General features: G+C 41.4%; 1 protein-coding gene across 1 annotated transcript in view; it reads left to right on the forward strand.

Annotated features, from left to right (window-relative positions):
- CFAP54 (cilia and flagella associated protein 54) overlaps positions 1–22598 on the forward strand; it is a 295719-nt gene that overhangs the window by 145072 nt on the left and 128049 nt on the right. The window contains exons 37-43 of the mRNA XM_029206275.1: positions 485–708; positions 808–943; positions 4508–4616; positions 16162–16314; positions 18185–18379; positions 20215–20302; positions 20599–20808. Of these exons, the coding sequence (XP_029062108.1) occupies positions 485–708; positions 808–943; positions 4508–4616; positions 16162–16314; positions 18185–18379; positions 20215–20302; positions 20599–20808 (1115 nt within the window). The remainder of the gene's footprint in view (positions 1–484; positions 709–807; positions 944–4507; positions 4617–16161; positions 16315–18184; positions 18380–20214; positions 20303–20598; positions 20809–22598) is intronic.

Raw genomic sequence — 22598 nt, forward strand, 5'->3', positions numbered from 1 at the left:
CATATTATTCTACAAACTGAATGTAGCCAGTGTATTAGGGAAATTTAATTATTTGTGTATACTATAACCTGTTTTTCCTCAAAACTTTACCTTATTTATTGGTTTACTATCCTTACTTAAATAGTGACTATGTACCAGCAAGTATAGTAATGACTAGGCTTACGTGCTATTTACATTTAGGCTTAAATGATTAAAATTAAATAAAATTAAAAATCTAGTTGCACTAGTCATACTTCAACAGCTCAGCATCCACATGTGCTTAGCGGCTTCTGGATGGAACCGCACAGATGAAGCACGTTTCCATCATTGCACAAGTGCTGTTGGATGGTGTCATCAACCTTTGATTTGCATAATAAAAATATTAAATTTATTTTCTGTTCAGTTCTTTTCCATGTTATATTTTTAGCTATACATTCAGTGTTCGGAAAAAACATGTAGTAAAATCTGAAATTACACAATTTTTTTTTCCATGTGCTACTTGCAGACTGTTGAAGAAGAAGGAGAGTTCAGTGTTCCAAGTTGCTATGGAAATATTAAAAATGATAACGGTGGTTCTAGCCTTACCTTTGAGCATCCTCTGGATGATGTCAATGTGGTTGATTTGAAATGGATCCACGACTTTGTATTAAAATCTCTGGAACTTGTATATCAAGTAGAAAAATGGGAAACACTTGTATCACTTGCCATTCAGTTCAATACAGTTTCGCAGTAGGTACCGCTGTAAGGGCAGCTAACAGGGGCAGACTTCGCTGAGAAGAGTGTTTCTTTACTAACGTTTGTTTTTAATATATTTTTACCATTGTCTAGTGAGAGATATACAGAGCAAGTGACGCCACTCCTGGTGTACGCACAGCGCCAGCTTCTTCTACGAATATCCAAGTGCAAGGGCCCAGATATTACCCAACAGCCTTGCGTAAGATATGAGGCTGAATGTGAACAGAAGGTAAGTTTGGCTCTATTATTCATGCAGTGGTGATTTCTTATTAGTACACATGTGAACAGCAAAATTTAGGAATCAGATAAATGTTCCTGTTTTCACTTAGGCATTTATCATTCAAATCAGCAAAACATTGTTGAGAGTTGCTCGGTGCCAGTATTTTCCAGATGCAGGGAAAGCAAAAATAAAGTCCTGGTACACAGGAGCTTATATTCAGGTCAGGGCTGATTTACCCATTAGGCATAGTGGGAACAGTGTCTAGAGCCACAGTACCTTTCTAGGAGCCACTAAATGTTTTAATTTCTTTCAAAATAAGAAGAAAAAAGTAACTTTTAGGTCAAAGAATATGTTTCAGTTTTTACAATTCATCTATTTATGTTTATACCAAAGGAGTCATACAATATAATTTTTAATATTTTTTGATGGAGCAGTGGGCCCATAAAGGCGAAAGTGCCTAAGGCCCACGAACATCATGGTGCAGCTTTAAGTTAGGTAGGGGGAGGGAAGAGGTATGTAAATTCTCTCATTTATTAACTTACTAAATATGTGTTGACTCCCTAAGATTAGAGCCATTGCCTTCAGATTTCCAGTGTGTGTCCTGCCTGAGGGCTCCTGGTGCATGTCGGGGGTCCTGGATTCAGTCCCTGTCCCCCATACCAGTCCATGTGGCGGGTTGCAGCCACCCAGCGAGGACTCCATTTTCTCCTTTTCACAAAGGTTCCTTATTGCCTTGGCATAGTCTGTGTAGAGAGAATACAGTTTGAGTTCTCGCTTTATGGAGTTTAGTGTCAGGGGGTGGAAGTAGGGCCAGTTAATAAGCATGTAAACAGATAAAAAGATTTACGACCATCATAAATTCTCTGAGGAAAATAAAATAGGTCAGTGGGATAGAGAGAGGCTGGGGTGGGGGGTAGAAAGTTGGGCCAAGGGGATCAGGAAGGCCCTTGGAGATGGAAACATTTAGTGGGAAGGGGCCGGCCATACGCTGGGAAAGAGCATTCCAGCCCAAGGGAAGAACAAGGGCAAAGGCCCTGAGATGGTACAGGAAGAAGGCCCGCATGCTGCAGTGTAGCAGAGGAGGGGGAGGGGACAAAGAAGAGGCTGCTCCTCCTGAGTCTTCTTTGTTGCCTCTTCCTCCTTCTCCTCTCCTCCGCAATGTCTCAGTGTTCGTGTAGCCCAACGCTCTGTTCTTGGTCCTCCTGTCTTCTCTATCTGCACACTCTCCCTTGGAGAGTTAATTCAATCTGTGGCTCAAAATTACATCTCCAGGCTAGACCTTTCTCCTGAATTCTGTGTTGACATATCTGACTGCCTGTATCAGTCAGGGTTCAGTCAGATAAGCAAAACTAGTTAGAATTAACTGTCTGTCTGTTGATCTATCTATCTATCTACCTATCAAGATTCATTAAAAGGAGTCGGCTTATATGATCATGGGGGCTCACTAAGCAAGTTCAAAATCCGTTGGGTAGGCAGTTGGGATCATGAAAAGGAAGGAACCCTACAGGTGTGGCCAGAAGCTGTTCTCCATAGGCAGTCAGTGAGGGAGGATCCAGTGAGGACAGAGCAGCTGTAGACCTGGATGCTGTTTGGAGTTTGGAGTCTGAAGACTTCCAGCATATCAAGGACTCACCTGATTAGGTCAGGCCCACCTATGATAATCTCCCTAGCTTAAAGTCAATTTATTAGGGACTTTAATTAGTATCTGAAAGATACCCTCACAGCAGCACCTAGATTAGTGTTTGATTGAATAACTAGGATGAAGTGTGTATACACTACACAATGGATGCTTCCCTTCCCATCATCCTCATAGTTTAGCCTAACTAAACTGACTCATCAAAAACCCATCACATTGCCTTATCAGCATCATCTCTTAGATGTTTAAGTCTCTTCTCGAATTTGGTACATGTCAAGCAAACCTGTTCTGCCACGTCTTGCCCACTTCAGCTGATGCAAACCTCATCCTCCTAGCTGCTCAGACCAGACACCTTGGAGAGCATCCCTGACTCCTCTCTTGCTTTTACACCCCGCGTCAGGTTGGTTACCAAATCCTCTCCCTTCAGAATAGATTCAGAATCTGACCACGTCTCGCTGCCTCCACCACTGCTGCTCTCATCCAAGCTACTACTGTGTTTGCTTGGATTAATGCAATGACTTCCTAACTCTTTTCCTTGCTTCCAGCCTCCCTGAACTCCTGTCTCCAGCCTGTAGTCTATTCTTAATGGCAGATAGAACAGCCTTTTAAAAACCTGTCAGACCATGACATTCTTCTGCTTTAAACCCTGCAGTGGTTTCCCATCTGATTCAGTGTTAAAGTTAACATCTTCATCATGGCCTTAATGCCCCACATAACTCATCCTCCTGTGATCACCAGTAACTTGTCTCTGTTAACTCCCCTGCAGCTTTCAGCTGCTGTGTTCTTCTGTTCTTTAAGAAGACCCTACCCCAGGGTCTTTGCATTTGCTCTTCCCCTGCTTGGAATTGTGCCCGCCCCCCGCCAAATATCCACATTGATTTTTCCTGCAGCTTTTCCAGTCTTTGCTGAATATCACATTCTCTGTGAGGACTTTCCTCATTACCTTATTTAAAATTATGTGTTGTTTGCTCTATTTCTCTCTATAGCGTTTATAGCTCCTTAGTATATTTTATAATGTACTCTATATTTTGTTTATTGTCTCTCTATTTCCACTAGAATAAGTTCCACAACAATAGGAATTTTTGCTTATTTTGTTCTCTGCTATATCATCTGTGAGCTTGGAGCAGTGCCTGGCACATAATAGGCATTCAATAAAGATTTTTAAATGAAGCTGGAGCGGTGGGAAGGACTAGGTCAAGTAGGGCCTTATTAGGCTGGGGGAAGGAATTTGCATTTTCTTAGACCGTCTTTACATCTCATTGTAGAAGTACCTACAAGGGACAATAAAGAAACAACATGTACATCAGACTGGGGTTCAAGGGTGGTTGTATTTTGAGCATTAGGTTAGTTCACTGGGGATGGTGGTGGGAGTGGACAAATGGAGACAAGAGGATGGTGGACTTTTAAAAGAATTACCTTATGTCTAAAAATGTCCTGTTTTCAGATATTTTACAACTTTAGGATTCAAGTATCTGTTAAAAATAGTTTAAACAAATACTACAGAGGAAGTTAGTTCTGGAAAACTTCACCAGGGAAATTTAAATTGTGTTAATTTTGAGTAGGGGGGGAAATCTGCCATTGAAAAAGCAGCCTCTATTTTAAATACGTTTCAACTTACATAATGGAAGATATATTTAGACTAGTGAATTTATAGAATATCAGAAAAATCATATTCTAATTGCTCTACATAATTTGCCTAATGCTTTTCCAGCTGTGCTATACAAAAGAAATATGAAAAATTATATAGCGACTTTTTTTCCCCCAAAAGTTCTCATAATTGCATACTACTCTGGAGCTTTTATTTATAGCATCTTTTTATATCTCTCTTTTTTTTTTTTTTTTTTTAACAAATGAAAAATACGATGAACATTTCAAGTAAGCCAAATTTTTGGCTATAAATACCTAAGTGATATTTGTTTTCTCCTTTCTTTTTTAAGATAACCTGCCGAAACTTCATTGGGAAGCAGCTCAAGATTAATCCTCTAACCAATAAAGTGACAACTATAGGACACGGGGCAGATTTCCTTAAAAATCTTACCTATTCAGGTTGGAACCAATTTTAGCTTGAAACTTTCTCTTTTCTTCAAAACAAGGTTTGCTGTTGTGTTCTGCATGTCAAGTCTTCCATAATTAAAGTGTTTGCAAAATTTCTTTTGCAGGTTTATTTCACTGAAAATAATCCATTTGATATTTACCATCTTATGTTGCTATAAATGTCACTTAAGGGAAATTAAAACACATGTTTTTATTAGTTTAATCCGTTAGTTAAAGAAGGGAGATAAAAAGAGGGAGAAAGGAAACTGATGGGAAAAAATAAAGATGGGAAAAGACTGTTTTGCACATTTTTCCCTGTTTTTAATCTCACTTGGGAACTCTTTAAATTGACCTTTTGCTATTTTCTTTGTTCCATCTTATGCCCGTAATAACTTCCATTTCCATAATCAATATAGATTGTCCTTCTTTTGGTGTTACCAAGGTTTAGTTGTAGGTCTTTTAACAGGAGTGCAAGAGAAGATCTGGGGACATCATGACTCCTTTGGTTTTAGCTGGTAAGCCCTTTTGGAATGTTCTGGTGGTGCAGCTTGTAGGAATGAGGCAATAGGATGAGATGAAAATGGAAATAAAGCCTTCTCTCAATTGCACTTTTCCTATGTTTTGGGTATAGGAAAGAAATGCAAGTCTTCCCTTTGAAGTGTTAGGATTCCTTCATTCATTTATCTGTTGATTTTGGTATGTATGTGTGTATGTATGTATTCATTCATTCATTCATCCATTTCTTGAGTAGGTCAGGCAGCTGTTCAGTCATTCAGCAAACATTTATTGAGTATCTACCATGTGTTAAGTTCTGTACTAGGCCCTGAGAATACAAAGATGAATGAGACTAAAGATTTGTTATCTGATTTACAGCCCCTTGAAGGAGACCGATAAATAAACCAGAGATTATAGTGTAGAGTAGTAAGGTCTATACTGTTATGACTACTGCTGCTGCCTGCTATAAACAATAATAGTTAACGGCTAGCATCGCTTTTGAGAGACTCCATGTAATTTAGTGGGGTTAATGTAAAAGTAAAAGGCAAAAGCTGAGGTTAGAAAGGTTGGCAGGAGTTGGATAATAAAGGGTCTTAGAAGGTAGGATAAAGAGATTCAGCTTTATCCGGAGAGCTGAGGGGAGCTAGTGAGAAGGATGTAAAGAAGGAAGAGGAAATGAACATATTTGTGTTCTTGAACTTTCGGCAGCAGCATGGGGAAAAGGTTGGAAGGAGACCATGTGGAGGTAGGAGAGCAGCTGCTCCCAGCTTGTGTGTTACAGACATGATGAGGGCCTGGACTTAGATGGTGAGAACAGAGGGCTGGGCAGATATGCACTCGTTAGGTGAGGCGGATGGACGGGGAAGGGAGAAATTCAAGTTGCCTTGGTTTCTGGCTTGGAAGGCTAAATGGATGTGATATCTTCATTCTATAAACAAAAACAAAAACAGCAACAACAACAAAAAACACTGAAGGGGAGGGGAAGCTTAGAGGAAAACATTTCTTTGCTATAACTGAGTTCAAGGTATCTGAATGATAGCTGAGTAGAATGATCCATTATATGATTGGATGTACCAGTGAGGCACTCAGCAGATCTGTAATTTAGTCACCAATACATTGGTAGTGGTTGAAATCAGGGGCTTGTATGAGGTCACCCAGGGAGAGCTCTGTGGAGTATGGACCTGAGGATGGCCTCACTTTGGAAGCTGTGCCAGTCAAAATGGGCTGGGCTATGTAGCAGTCACGAACAATCCCCAAATGTCGTTGCTTTAGCGCGAGGGAAAGTCTGTTTTTTGCTCATGCTACTGTATTCAGTGAGGTTGAGCAGCTCATCATCATGGGTTGATGGAATGTCCATCTTGACACAGGCTTCCATGATTGTTTTAGAGGCAGGAGGCGAAACACTAATGTTATCCTCTAGGGCAGCTAAACCTGGAGGTATACAGTAAATGGTTCAGAGCACAGCCTTTGAAGCAAGACCATGTGCATATACCATGCACTTTGTGCTAAGGGCATTATGTAGATTGTCTTATTTCATTATTATAACAATCCCAATAAAAGAATTATTATTATGCATTGGACATCAGGCACTTTATGAGTATTAGTGCTTCATGAGTATTAAGTGCTTGGCAAATGTTAGCGTAACAACTGTCTGAGGAGGTAAGTTTGTTACTGTCCCCATTTTCCAGGCAAGAAAAAAGAATGTAATTTATATATATTTTATAATTTTATATTCATGATTTATATATAAATCAGGTGGTGGCTCTTAAAGCTGATACTTGAAGTTGACTCGTGTCACTTCTATTTTATTGGCTAAAGTCACATGGCCACATCTAACTTCGAAAGGAGAGGGAAGTGTGATGGTACTCTGTACCCCAAGGATAAAGAGATAGAATATGTGAAGAGCCCTAATGACTGTCATGGGAACAAGCAGAGAAGGAGCAGTATCTGAAAGAGATTGGGACATGGCCCAAGAGGTAGGAGGTACAGGAGATGAGAGTGGTACGAACAAGGCCAAGGCGAGAGAAAGTGTGAGTCAGCGGTCAGAGAGAGGTCACATAAGATAAGGACAGACTGTCTGTTGTATTTGGGAGCTCATTGTCACTGGCCTTTTTTCTGTCCTCACCTTAGGGTCGTCTTGCTCTAGCTGTTTCTCCTTCCTGAAGTACTCTACCCCCATCTAGATGCCCGTCTGATAAATCCCTCACCTCTTTAAAATCTTTGTGCACATCTCCAGTTTTCAATGGTGCTTACCCTGACTGTTCTGTTTGAAACTGCACCCTGCCTGCTTCCTTCCAATTCCCCTTACTCTAATAAACGTATTCTTTTTTCCTGGAGCACTTATAACCACTTATCACACTGTATAATTCAGGTTTTTGTTGCATTTATTGATCACTAGTCTGTCTCCCCTGATAAAATGTAAGCTCTGTGAAGTGAGGGACCATTGGTTCGTTCATTGATATAATCCAAATGCCTTCATCAGTGCCTGACACATAGTAGGAACTCAGTATCTACTTGTCAAATGAATGACTTTGTGACTTTGACAAGAGTCACTTCAAAGAAATGGTGGGGAGGGGAGTGGAAGTATCTTGAGTGGTGGGTGCAGTAATGGTGAGCTGTGCCTGCACAGAGCCATTAAACGAGAGTTGCCTTTCACGAAGCTTCGAAGTGACAAGGAAGAGGGGGGCAGGAGCAGCCAGAAGGAAAAGTAGAGCTCAGGACAGCTCAGGAGGGTTTTTTTTTGTTTGTGTGTCTGTTTTTAGTAGAAAAGAAGGAGCATATTTCTATATTAAATGAAAAGAGCCAGGAGAGGGGGAGAGCTCAGAGACAGGAGAAAAAGATATTTGATAGGGAAAGGAGCTTGAGGATAAACAAGGAAGAGAATGGGACATAGGGGACTTAGTCTTAGGAGAGGGGGGACACCCCTGCCGCTACGGCAGAAAGGAAGGAGAGAACAGGCCCAAATCAGGCAAATTTGTAGATGGTAATGGTAGGAGTTGAAGGCATCCTTACTGGGTACTGGAGATTTTTTTTAATGAAGCAGGGGGTTGAGAGCACAGCCAAGGTTGATAGGGTAGGAGATTTCAGGAGGGATGTGAGAGGGTTGACCGGCCACTGAGAAAAATAGGAAAAAGGAGGATAGAAGGGCTGCCGAGCAGTGTAGAGGGTCTAGTTGAGTAAGGTTGGTGACCACGAACTTGTAGGTTTTACTGTTCATGATATTTTACTGTTCATGACAATTTACTGATAAATTGTCCTCTCATATTCAGTGAACAATGGGAGGACCACCTTCCTGTGGTCAATCACCTGTGACTAGTTCCAGTCAAAGAGCATGATTCTTCCTGGGTGTGTTCTCCTTTTCTTCATTTTGTCCATCAAACCTCTGGAGATTCCCCAATTTGGGATCCATAACTCAGAATGTGGTTTATACTATCCCCTCCATCCTAAAAAGAGCTGGCAACAAATGTGAGAATATGTGTCGAAAATGCTTGTTCTCAAAACGATGACTTGCATCTCAGGGCTAGGAGAAGCATACGTAGCAAAACTCTAGACCTGTGTGACCAGCAGGTGCTTACTGATGATGGCCACAACACGTCAGAAAAGCACTTTGCCTGCCTATTGTTAAGTTACGTTTGGAAAGGCAAGGTGGCAGGTGGTGGGACAGAAAGGAAGGCGGGGGGAATCAGGCTACAGTGGTCCTTTGGAATGGTTCTCGGTGGTGGTGGGGGTATAGCCAGTTTGAGCAATGAACAGAGCAGGAATATTCAAATAGATAAAATCTAAAAATTATTGTAATGGCAGTAATAATTGATTGAGCCCCAAGTACTTTATAGCTATTACCTTCTTTAATTTTAACCATCTTAGGAGGTAGATATTATTATGCTTATTATTACAGATGAGAAAATTTAGTCTTACTAGTGAGTACTGGAACCATGATTCAAACCCTGGTCCGTCTGATTGCTTAACCCATAAGGGCTCCACTAAGCTATCAGGTCTGTGCATCATTTGTCCTCTTGCAGGTTAGACTCTCTTCTAAACTTACAGCACTCAAGAAAAAATTGCTATGTCTCAGTAGTTATGGGGAGACAGATACTTTATTGTGACTTGTTATGATAGTTTCACAATTTTTAGATGATCCTGCATAGTAACTACAGGTTTTACATTGAGCAATTATCATTAAAATCTTGGCGTCCACCTTAACAGCTCCTTATAAAACTGTAGGACCTCTGTGACTAGGAGCATAATCTGGCCTGGACTTTTGGGTTTATTAGGCAAATTTTTAGGATGCTGAATTTTTTTTCAGTATACTGAATTCAGATCATTAACATGTTTATAAGCATGATGGGTCTTATGTATATCACCACGACATGTCTGCAATTCTTAAAAGAATTTTTAAAAAGACCAAGTATACTTCTGATGGTTTCCACACCAGGTCACTGCTTTAGAACCTCATAGATTCCCTTTTGGCATAACAGCATTTGGTGGTAGTGCTTGACACATTTAATTCTTCAGAACAGGTATTGTAATGCCCCAGTGCTTGGTACCTTACAGATGTTTTTTTGTGTGGATGAGTAACTTGCCTGCTTGTTAAGCTTCATAGGGGAGATAACTCTATGGATGTGCCTTTTATTGTGGCTGTTTTTGCATTCTGTCTGGGATCTCTTTCTTGAGTTTTGACCTTATTGGTATTTAAGTTCTCTAATAGGGTAATTCAGTCATCAGGTGTGTTGGAATTTTGAACCCTTTGGCTGGCATGTTTTTTTAGTACCTCTGGGCATTTAGATTGATGTGACCAAGTGTGTAGAAAGCAGCCCAAATTTTGTATCACTCCCTGATCCTTCCTTGGTGAACGCATCTCTCTGGAGTCATTGGCATTTCAATTTTAATATCTGCACTGGTACAATGAGAGATGTAGTAAATCGAGTCTTTTTTCTCCTCCTCCTTCTTATTCTTACCTATTCCAAACCGTTGAGGCTGTTAGTGCCTTTAAAATAGCTTCTTGAATTATCCATGGAAGTTTTCGGAGAGGAACCCCTTGAGACAAAGATGGCAGGACGAGGCCTGCAAAGCTAATATTTCCTTATTCTTTTGCATCATTTATCTCATGTAGACAGCCACCAAGACACCAACAGAGCCCTAATTAGACTATAAGGAAAAAGGGTATACTAGGCTTGAAAGAAGAAAAAAAAGTAAAGTAAAAGATAGTTTAGGAAAAAAACAAAGAGGAATGATTTATAAGAAGATAGTTGATGAGAAGTAGCAGGATGATTTTATTCAGACCTCATATTTTAAAGATGGCAGACATCTACTCCTCCATCCGTCTTATCACCCCCAATCACTGACATGCCTTCGTGAATTTTATTCTAGAACGTAAGCTCTGGGAGAGCAGGGAGTGTGTCTGTTTTGTTCACTTGTACCTCCTCAGTGCCTAGCATGGTATCTAGTAATGGTACATGCTCAATGGATATTTTTTAAATATATGACTGACGGTCATAATGTGAGCATCTGTTGAATGCTTCCTCCATGACCGGTGCTACGCTGGACACTTCACACACAGGTTAAAACAGTAACCCTTGGAGGTAAATATTGCCATCCCAGTTTTAATAGATAATTAAAATGAAGGCCTGGAGAAAGTAACTGTCTCAAAATATTAATATGTGAGGGCTTCCAGCTTCCTCCTTTTCCTTTGCTTTGCTGAACTTCTTTCCCTAATCTCACTCTCTGTGGAGGAAAAAAATGAAAGCCAAGCTCATGAATTCTGGCAAGAGAACGGAGGACCAGAGCAGAAACCTATAATCTTCAGGGTGTTGTGCATAAGGGTTGGGGTGGGAGGGGTAGGGGCATGCCTTGTCAGGGATGGTGCAGGACTGTGCATGCTTAGAGGAGGGGAGATGGTGGAGACAGGATGGAGGGGACAGAAGAGCGAAGTTTGCAGGAGAAGAGCGAGATCACCGGGGAGTTAATAAAGAGCTACTGTGGCCTACGTATTTGATCCTCTTAAATGTGTGACAGGGAAGTGTGTCAAGAGTGAACTTGCTCGGGGAACAGATGCTCCTCTCCATGTGGCCATGTTCCTGGTTTGACTAGAGCCTCCAGGGTTTCTAGACGTGAGGGTGGTAATGAAAGATTTATCTCTATGGCCATTCGAATGTGACCCTGTGTTGTGAATTCCGTCGGGATCTCCCTGGGCTTACAAGGACCCCAGGCTTATTCCTGTCTTATTCTCAAAGTGTCTCTGTGCCCACATTAGCAGGCCTCAAATTGGTGTCACTTCCTGTTCCCCAAATCTGATACCCTTTGGAAAACTAGTTGGGAAAGGCTTCAGACATGAACCCTGGTTTTCTCTCTTATCTCTTGTTAAGGGTTTAAAACAAGGGAATGTCCCTCAAATTCACCTTTTCTCCTTTGTAAAGTATAAGTGATATCTATCTCTGCTAGTTGTAAGGTGCTGTGAGGATTGATTGCGATTAATGCCTATGGAAGTGGTTATTAATAAAGTTTATCCCAGCCATTTAGCTTTGAAAACTGTTGTCATTCATTCATGTAACAAATATTTATCGAGCACATACCACATAACAGGTATGGTTATAGGCCAGGGGTGAATTCAGTGGACAAAATGGGCAAAAATTCCTGCCCTCATGGAACTTGCATTCTAGTGGCCAGAGACAATCAATAAACAAGTAAAACACATAGTACATCAGAAGATAATGGGTGTCACAATTTTAAAGAGGGTGATCAAAGGAGGCCTCACTGAGAAGTTAATGGTTAAGCCATAAGCTTAAGGAGCTGAGGAATCAAGACATGGAGACACCTGAGGGAAGAATGTTCTAGATCAAAGTGAACCACTGTTGCCAAGACCCTCAGGTGGAAATATGCCTGGTATGGGAGGGAGTGAGGGGGAGAATAGTGAGGAGATGGGGAGCTTGTTCATGTTGGGCCTTAGAGGTCACTCCAAGGGCTTTGGTGTTTGCTGTAGGTGATGAGGGAACCAATGGAGGGTCTTGGACAGGGACTTGACATGAAATAACTTACATTTTATTTTTTTTAAAATTATTTATTTATGTATTTATTTTTGCCTGCATTGGGTCTTCGTTACTGTGCACAGGCTTTTTCTAGTTGCGGTGAGTGGGGGCTACTCTTCATTGTGGTGCGTGGGCTTCCCATTGTGATGGCTTCTCTTGTTGTGGAGCGTCAGCTCTAGGTGCACAGGCTTGGTAGTTGTGGTGCATGGGCTTAGTTGCTCTGCAGCGTGTGGGATCTTCCTGGACCAGGGATCGAACCCACGTCCCCTGCATTGGCAGGCGGATTCTAAACCACTGCGCCACCAGGGAAGTCCTGAGAGAACTTACATTTTAAAAGGCATCCTCTGGTTGCTATGTTGAGAGTGGCAAGGGTGGAAACAGGGAGACTGGTTGGGGGCGGCGATTGCAGTAATTCCAAAGAAGATAATAGGTCTTTGGAAAACAGTGGAAGTGGGAGTGGAGAGTGGAGCTGGTGAGCGATGGTGGCACTCTGGATGTTTTCTGAAGAGGGAGCCTCCAGAATTTGTTGTGAATTTGACTTGGGGCATGAGATGGCATGAAGAATCAAGGACGATTTCAGCTTTTGGCCTGAGCAACTGGAAAAATAGAACCATCCCTTAATAAGGTGGGGAAAGTCTATGGGAGGAGTAGGTTTAGGGAGGAGAGATTCAGAAATCAGTTGGGAGCCTGTTAAGTGTGAGATGTCTATTAAACGCACAGTGGAGGAGACCGTTGGATAGATGAGTCTCAGGACTTCAGGAGAGTGGGGGCCAGAGATAGAAATTTGGGAGCCAGCAGCATGTGGATACTTAGACCCATGAGACTAGATGAGGTCATCAAGGGGGTGAATGTGCTACCAACCTGGCTTCTTGGCCTCTTTAATCAGTAGAAGTTGATAAGAGGCAGGACGAGAAATTCAGGCAAGGCTTTACTGGGACTCATGCTACAGCACGGGGGAGCAAGAAGAATTAACAGGTTCCCTTGCTCGCTCCCCGACTGGCAGGGGGGCTGGTTCCTTAAATGGGGTGTGAGGGCAGATCAGTGGGTAAGGCCGGGGGGGCCCTTAGGGTGGTCTCCCCGCGCCCTTGGTGGTCCTGTGTGCAGGGATCATGCCCAGTACCCTGCTTTTGCTCCCGGCACCTCAGAAGTGACAGTTGGTATATCTTATTGTTCATGATTTGCCCCAACTGTGCGTGCACACAGTTATTTTTAGTCCCTTATAGTTTCTTTGTGTTCTGTTGCTTGAGCAGACGCTTGTCCAGGTGCAAGCACTGCAGCAAAGGGTCCCAGGTCCCAGCCTGCCTCAAATGTTAGTTAAGAAAAGAGAGGCATTCTAAGGATTGAGCCCTGGGCTTTTCCAGTATTAAGAGGTTGGGTAGATGAGGATGAATTAGCAAAGAGGATTAAGAAGGAGTGTCAGTAAGGTTGGAAAAGGAGCTTTAAGCCAGAAGAAAGTATTTCAAGGCGAGAATTATCAACTGGGTCAAATGCTGTTGAAAATTTATGAGGGATAAAGTCTAAAAATTGAACATTAGATGTAGCCACGTGAAGATCCTTGGGGTGAAATGATGGGGGAAAGTCTGATCTAAGCAGGTTCAAGAGAGAATGGGGAACAGTGAAAACAGAACTTTTTGAGGAGTTTTGTTGTAAAATGGAGCAGAGAAATAGGATGGTGTCTTAAGGGGCAAGTAGGGTCAAGAGAAAGGTTTTTTATTTTTTAAAAATAATTTTTTTTCTGTTTTAGAAATTTAGATATAGTTACCATGCTATACATTACAGCTTTAGAACTTATTTATCTTGTAATTGACAGTTGTACCTCTGGGCCTCCTTCACCCATTTTGCCCATCACCCTACCCCCTGCCTATGGCAACCACCAGTCTCTTCTCTGTTTCTATGAGTTTGTTTTTTTTTAGATGCCACATGTAAGTGAGATCATACAGTGTTTGTCTTTCTCTGTCTGAATTTATTTCGCTTAGCATCATGCCCTCAAGGCCCATCTATGTTGTCACAAATGGCAGGATTTCCTTCTTTTTTATGGCTGAATAATATTCCATTGGGTATATACCACATTTTCTCTGTCCATTCATCTGTTCATGGACACTTAAGTTATTTCTGTCTTGGTTATTGTAAATAATGCTGCAATGAACATGAAATTTTTTTGATTTTTTTTATTTTAAGATAGGAGAAAAAAGGAAAATGTTGTTGAGAATGATTCAGTAGAGGGAAAAACTGATGATTTGGAGGGGAGAGCAGAATTGCTGGAGTGATGCCCTGGCGGTGTAGATGGACACAGGTGCCAGGGGCTGGGTGGGTCTGATGGTAGGGGATTGCAGGAAATCCCTTTGGATTCCTCCCATTTATTCCCACTGAGGTAGGAAGCAAGGTCATTGGCCCTGAAAGATGGGGAAGAGGTAATTCCCACTCCCTTTCTTTTCTTCGTCACGTAGCCAATTAACCACTCTCCTGTCGCTTCTAACATTGGAGTGTTCCCTGTGTCCCTCCCTTGTTTCCACTGCTACCGCCTCAGTCAAGTTCAAATCATACAATGTCTGTGTTATAACTTCCCAACCTCCCAGCCACCACCCTCTTTCCATTGCAGGCTGCTGTGCATACAGTGGTGGGCTAACTCTTCCTGAAATACTTACCTCTTTCTGCTGGGGTCCTACTCAAAACCATTTCTTGACTGCCCATTGAAGAGGATGAAGGCCGCTTACTCAGCGAGGGCTTCAGGCCTCTGGAAACCCTTCTCAGTTCAAAAGGACTGGCCATGTCATCTCATTGTGCCCTGAATCGCCACCCTTAATCCTGCTCCCACCCTCTCTTTGCACAAACTAGTTCTGTGACCCAAGGGATGCTGCTAGACTTCTCTACGCCTGATTTTCCTCATCTGTAAAATGAGGATATAATAGTACATCCCTCTTATGGGTGTTGCTAGGATTCAGTGAGGCTATCACAGTAATTATTAAGAATAGTTACTGGCATGGTATAAACACTTAATCAACTTCAGCTCTTCTTATTCTAGCTGTCTGAAACCCCTTGCCTCTTTCTTCCTGATCTGACCTTCCCTATCCTCTAAGACACAGCTGGCATAGCTTCTCTCCCATGAAGTCTTTCTTGCTCATCCTTTCCTGCATACACTGATCTCTCTCTTCTATCTTTCCCTCATTTTCACATGTAACCAGATACTTTCTGTCAAGGTGATTTTCGTACTCCAGTGTTAGAATGCCTCTTTGCTTCAGCTAAACGGTAAATTTCTTGAGGGCAGAGGTCATGCCTCTTAACCTCTTATAGCCCTGTTCCCTAGCAAGTTGCTGCACTCTCAAGACCTCCGATTTTACAGGGGATATTTGACCCGCTCAGCTTGTTGAAGGGGTACATTTATTTGTTATTCATCTGAAGCCTGTGTTTCTTCTTTCCCGTGTGCCTGCTTCATGGTGTATGCAGCCAGTCTGCAGCCTAATTTATGGGACCGTCACTTCCTCTCCAGGGACCTCGCAGCAGCGCTCTGCCGACATCTGCCCTTCTGGCCACTTTTCAGGACTGCTTTGTAGTTCCATACCTGTTTATGGCTTCATCTTCCTTTCCTCTCCATCCTCCAGTATTAGAAAGCTGTCTTTTCCTTCTCTCAAGGGAGCAGTTGCCCATCTCCAAGCTTCTTTGTTTCCTCCTTTCGTCTCCTTCCCAAGGCACCTTGGCTTTGAAGAGGCTGCTGAAAAGGAGTAGATTATTTCATCTTTTATGATCAGCAAAAGAAAAAGTAGGAGGCTTTATTAGGAAAATTGGCAAGATCTAAAGTTATTTGCATTTCATACAAATCAAAAGTTTTCTAAGTTTTTTTCTTTTTTTAAAAAATAACTGTCAAATATACCGAAAAAAAAATTTTTGATCTGAACGTTGAAACAACTGCTGCAGACCTGGGGGCTTTGAATTTAGCAGCTTTCGTTTGGGCCCAAGAAATTCTCTGAATTAGAAAGTCTTTTGCTGCTTGTTGGCTTGCTGCAACATTTCATCCCTCACGTGACTCTTCCCTTTCCTTTCAGAATACAGCAAAGCCAAAGAGCTCCTCTGTGTGCCCGTGGACGTGACAGACACTTTGAGATGTTTTAGAGAGACCTTGGAAAAATCCAAATATCACAGCAGATCAATCCGACACAGCAGAAAGTTGCTTTCGTTATTTCTTGCCCAGACACAAGGTAAAATACAGTCGTTCCTGGGCATCTGCGGGGCATTGGTTCTGGGACCCCCTGTGGATACCAAAATCCGTGGATGTACACGTCTCTTGCAGTCAGCTCCCCTCCCCCGCCCCCCGTATCTATGGTTCTGCATCCCCAGAAATGGAGGGCTGACGGTACTTGCTCTACATCCCTTCCTCTTTATTTACCCAGGGTACCACCCCATGGGTGTACTGTGTTCTGCCGTAGGTTCCTCCTTCCCCCACTTCCATGCCCACTCCCTGCTGCCTTTCACTTTCTTCTTCTTGTCTAGTGGATTACATCTCTGTTTCTCGCACTTTATTCCAACCAAAGCACTGCCTCACTCATCTGCTTCTATGCCGTCTGTGAAATGAGCATAATCCCTAAGTGGAGTAAATACAGAAGCAGTGCTATAGTCTTGTTTTATTTTTATAAGTAGATGAATTGTTTCATATCGAATTAACTACAGTGTTTTACCAAAACACTACTTTATCAGTGTCTAAGAAAGGGATGCATTTTAATATACACATCTAGTAAAATTTCTTATTAATACCATAGATTTTGATCTTAGAGATTTCTTTTAGCTTAAAAAAAAGATATTCACTGTTCTTGGTTACATTACACTTGTTTGCTTCCTTCTCAAAATCTATTGATTTGTAAACTCAGTCAAAGCAGGACTTCAAGTGGTTAAGTGGTAACCTCAGAGAGAAAGAAGATACTCAGATTCAGGCCAAGAAAAATCTCAAATTATCTACATTTAGGTAATTTAAAATTTGTTAAAACCCTAATTTGTTTTTATAATACTTGCTGTTCACATTTATCAGAATAATAAGAATAAACTTAAAGAATAAATTTAAATGAATAAACTTAAAATAATTGTATTTTAAAGTTATTAATAATAGATTTAAATTTAGCATCTAAGATGCTAATAGTCTCTGAACTGATCTTTTAGAAATTTGACCAATTTTTTTTTACAACCACTGACAAGTTTTATTTATGTATGTATATATGTTTGTATGTATGTATGTATCAATATATATTCATTCTTGTTGCTGCCCCTTCTCCCCGCAAAAGGCACTTACTATGATATGTACCCACAGTTTTTGGTTGTATTGTCCACAGACACACATTACATTAAATTGGCCCTCCACATCATGTTTAAACTTCTTTCAATTATGGTGTACATTAACAGTGGTTAAGGACATGAATAAAAAAAGCAAATACAATTCCTAAGAATGGTTTATGCCACCTCAATCTGAATTTCACCTGGTACTAAGATATTCTCAGCAGTTTATCCCCAGTCCTTGGGCTGTAGACCTAAATCCATTTTAGCTTCTCTGTCTCTGAGGTTTTTGACTACTTCCCCTAGAATATTTTTCCTTTTTTTTTTTTTTTCCTGTGTGTTCTCTGATCTTATACAGAGACAGGTTCTTTCCCATTTTTTTTCCTCCCCTCAGGTCAGAAGTACCTCTGCACTGCTTCTATCCCAGAGGTTTCTGCCCCAGAGGCAAACTAACATCTTACTGTTGGAAACTCTTTTAAAAAAGGCAAACTCAAAACCTGTGCAACTTCTGCCAGTCCCCATGAGGAGCAAAGCATTATCTCAACATTTACTTTCCAGCAAACTGCCCCTCTGTGCTGTTCCTTATGAGGTAACACGCGTGTAGAGCACATCACACACCTGGGCTCTTCAGAAATGATTCGAGATACGAAGTTTAAGGAAATAGTGTCCTTCGAGCGGCAGATGAGTCTCAGCTCTGTACAAAACCCTTCCTTCCTTCTCCTTTTCCACTTCTACTTTTTTCCTCCTCATCAACTTCCCTTCTTTCTCCATTTTTAAGTTTCTTTTAAATTTTTTTCATGAATTTAGGAGACAAAGGAGGAATGAACAATTTAAAATTCACTACCAGAAAGGTGGAGTTTTGCCTTGGGACAGAAGAGATGCACATGCCAACACCTCCTGACCTTTCTCAGGAGCACTTCCAAGTTCTCAGCTCAGTGGAGAAAAGCAAACTTCCCTCCTCACAACTTGGACTCGTAATTTCTTCTTATTATGAAACTATTAGTAAGATTTATTCATTATGTGTTCATTTTCAATATGATCTGTCACTTTAATGTTGAGATTGCATTTGGTCTTGAAATATTATCTTTTTAAAATTTATTTTTTTATCGAAGTATAGTTGATTTGTAATATTGTGGTAGTTTCGGCTGTACAGCAAAGTAATTCAGTTATATATCTATATCTATCTATATTTTTTCAGATTCTTTTCCATTATAGGTTATCACAAGATATTGAATATAGTTCCCTGTGCTAGACTGTAACTGAAATGTTGTCTGTAGAAATAGGATGAAAGAGCTTGAACATGGAATCTATTCATCACACCCTCGTGGACAGTGACAGAGCAGCGTCAAGACAAGCAGCTTCCAGCCCCTCCCATCACCCACTTTCCCAGATTGGCTGTCACCATTGTGAGATTCTAGGCACCGTCCCATCCATCCCACCTTAACTCAATCTGTGAACCATTTGTCGAGACGTGGCCACTTTTATGTGCTTTTGCTCTGCCCCAGCTGATTGCATTTTCCTTGTCTTTCCACTTGATTTGGTTTTTCTGCAAATTCAGCAGTATAAATTCAGTCCATGTTGTAGACCCAGCGTCCCCCCTTTTCTTATAACAGACATTTTGTAACTCCCCCTTTATTCTTCCTATGCACATTATTTTTAAAAATCAATATGAAGCTCTAAATATAAAATGAAGGGTAAATAAAATGAAATAACTTTATAATAAAAGAATCTATTTGTTGGTATGTAAGAGCTTAGGCACTAGAGGTATAGGGAAGCAATCAGATGCTCACATATAGTATGTAAAGTATACAGGATACACATGAATGTGACAGCTACGAGTGCAGACTGATACAGGTGTGTTGGTAACTCAAGTACTATCAGCATTGCTAATTTTGGTGACATGATGTTCTAAAATGGCAAATCTAGGCCATTCTGGACAAAACAAAATATTACAGTGGTTGCATTTCTGGAGAACTCAGAGCATTTTGAACACACGCAAACATACCCTTTCTATGAAATGAAGTTAGATGTTAGACTCAAATAATTATAAATAGGTTTCTCACCTTTTTCCTCACTGTGGGGGAAGGTTCTGTGCATGGCAGGCCATCAAGTGTCAGGTCCTTACCTAGGAAATACTAGCAGATGCCCCATTGTGACAACTAACAAAACCCTCCTCAAATTTCTAAAATACCCTCTAGGGGACATTGCTGCCCTGATTAGACACCATTGCCATGTTAGTTGGGTTTTGTGGCTACACATCCTGGAATGCATGTATTCATCAGAAAACAACAAATTCAGGTACTATTCAAGATGTGCTTTTTTGCATTTGGGTAAAGGAAGAATCCAAAGCGCTGTGCTCTTGTCACATCCCTGATCAAAAGCAAACTGTTCAACGCTTCCCACGTGCTGTAGAATAGTGTCCACATTTCTCCACGTGGCACTCAGATGCCTCCGTAATCTTACCACTACCCGCTTCTTCACCCTCCCCAGAAAGCGTATTCCGGCCGCACACATTGCCATATATATATACCCAGCCCTTTCTGCCTTGCACACTTTTTCTGGATTTTTCTCCTTCACCATCTCAACCTGCCCGACTCTTACTGTACTTTCTCCCATTTCCCACCTCTTTGACCCGATCTCCCACTCGATGACATTAACATAGAACATCATTTGCTCTCTTTCTCTACCCATATTGTGTGACATTTAAAGGCTCTATTAGCTTGAAGTTTGCTTATCTACACAGTTAAGGTATAAGGCAATTTAAAATATTCTTGAAAATATACAGGAAATATTTTCCAGGGACTGACATTTGTTCTTTCACTTGATTAAAAATACAGATGTTCTGCAAACCAGCAATGAAAGAAGTCTTAACGTTCAGGCATTGCATGAACTTGGAAGTCTTCTTGTCTTCGCACAAAAGAAAAGGTAGTTTTTAGGAGTCAGTAAAACAAGGGAAACTTTGTTCAGCTGAAAAAATGTTTAATTATTGTGAAAAATACTGCCTTTCATAAATTTTAGTCTGTTGATAATATTCCATTGCTGCATTTTATTCATCAAATGCTACCTGAGAGAAATGGTTATGAGCAATAAATGGTATAGATCCATTCTCTAATATTTTAATTAAAATGCCTCTTCAGTGCATTTGCTTTCCCTTTTGGAAGATAGATTTAATAACACGGATCTCAGAAAACATGCTGCTGCATGCTCTATTTCTGTTTTAGGGCTGCTTTTAAATGTTGGAGCCAAGCTCTTGATGACATATTCAGAAAACAAGACGTGCTCCACACATGGAAGGAGTATGGCAGCTCACTCACCAATGCCACTGGCAGCTGTTCACCTCCAGGTTCCAAAGACTACAGTGAGGAGTTTCTGTCAAAAGTTGGCATTTGGGGATGTTTGCAAGGGGCGGTGATATCAGCAAAGATCGCACAGTGAGTGTGACGATGGAGTGGTCTGTGTCGTAGCTGTCGCCTCCTTTGTGGGCTGCCCACCCGTGCCATGTAGGGTGCCACACCTCACATGCACTGGGTTCCCGGGCAGCTGTGTCCATATCATACAGGCTTATACGGTTTACTTATTTGTGCTGTTTCTTGTTGATGGCCATCTCCTCTTCCTGTTAACACCTGCCACACCTGGAGTGTGAGAACCATGTGGGCATAGGTCTTTGTTCTGTTCACCAGTGTATCCCGAGTGCCTGGCATGGAGATGGGATTCAATAACTACTTGTTGAATGAATGAACGAGTGGATGAACAGTTGGTTTTTGAGAAAGAATAACAGCGTAGAGGCAGGCTGACTAGGGCCTAACTTTAGGGCCCCCAGCAAGTTACTCATCCTGCCTGAGCCTCAGTTGTTCTCATTTGTAAACTATGGTGACAGGAATTACATGACACACTGTATTAGTTTGCTAGTACAAACTAGCAACAGAGTACCAATCTGTGAGCAATTTATTGTCTCACAATTCTGGAGGCTTGACATCCGAGATCACGGTGTTGACAGGCCTGGTTTCTTCTGAGTCCTCTCTCCCTGCTTGTAGGTGCCTGTCTTCTCACTCTGTCCTCACATGGTCTTCCGTCTGTGCATGTCTGTGTCCTATTCTGCTCTTCTTATAAGGCCATCAATCATACTGGATTCGGGCCCACCCTAATGACCTCATTTTAACATGATTACCTCTTTAAAGACCTATTTCTAAGTATAGTCACCCTCTGAGGCACTAGGGGTTAGGACTTCAACATATGAATTTCGGGGGTGCAGTGGGTCACATAATTTAGCCCATAACACAGACTGTATTAGTTTCCTATTAGTGGTATAACAAATTACCACAAATTTAGTGCCCTGAAACAATACAAATTTATTGTCTTACAGTTATGGAGGGCAGAAGTCCTAAAATCAATGTGTTGGCAGGGCTGAGCTCCCTCTGGAGGCTCTAGGGGACGATCTGTTCTTGCATGTTCCAGCTTCTAGAGGCCTCCTGCATTCCTCAGCTCATGGCTCCATCTTCTGTCTTCAAGACCAAGAGCCTGTCATCTTTCTCTCTCTCTCTCCGAGCTCTGTTTCCGTCCTCACATCTTCTCTGACTCTGACCCTCCTGCCTTTCTCTTATAAGGATCATTGTGATTACATTGAACCCAGTAATTCAGGATAACTTCCCTATCTCAAGGCCCTTAATTTAATCACATCTGCAAAGTTTTTTGGTTTTGGGGTTTTTGTTTGTTTGTTTGTTTTTTGCCACATGGAGTAACATATGCATAGGTTTGGGGGATTAGGGCGTTGATTTCTTTGGGGGGGCATTATTCAACCTGCCACATGTAACATATGGGAAAGCCCATCACAATGCCTTATACCTAGTTAGCACTCACAGATATCTTAAACATTTGATTAATGTGTGAAATTTAGGAAGTATGAAGAGAGTGGAGGTACAGGTGTCCTTTACCTCTCTAGTTACATTTTAGGGCGTGGTAGGCAAAAATCTGCACAGTATTTTGAGCTGTAGAGAAAGTTTTTAAAAATAATAACTTGTCCTAGTTAATAATCACACTGTTTTCAGATAATTAGCATTTGGACAGGGGAAGTAAGGAATTACCACTGAAAAATATCAAACATTTAAAGATTTTTTTAAAACTCTGTCAAGTTTGATTTTTTTTTTTTTACCACTCCTGGGACGGAACTCTTCCTTACACACACACACACACACACACACACACACACACACACACACACACA

The sequence above is a fragment of the Monodon monoceros genome, unplaced genomic scaffold (genome assembly GCF_005190385.1).
Source record: "Monodon monoceros isolate NGI ecotype Baffin Bay Population unplaced genomic scaffold, NGI_Narwhal_1 Super_Scaffold_6, whole genome shotgun sequence".
NCBI lineage: Eukaryota > Metazoa > Chordata > Mammalia > Artiodactyla > Monodontidae > Monodon > Monodon monoceros.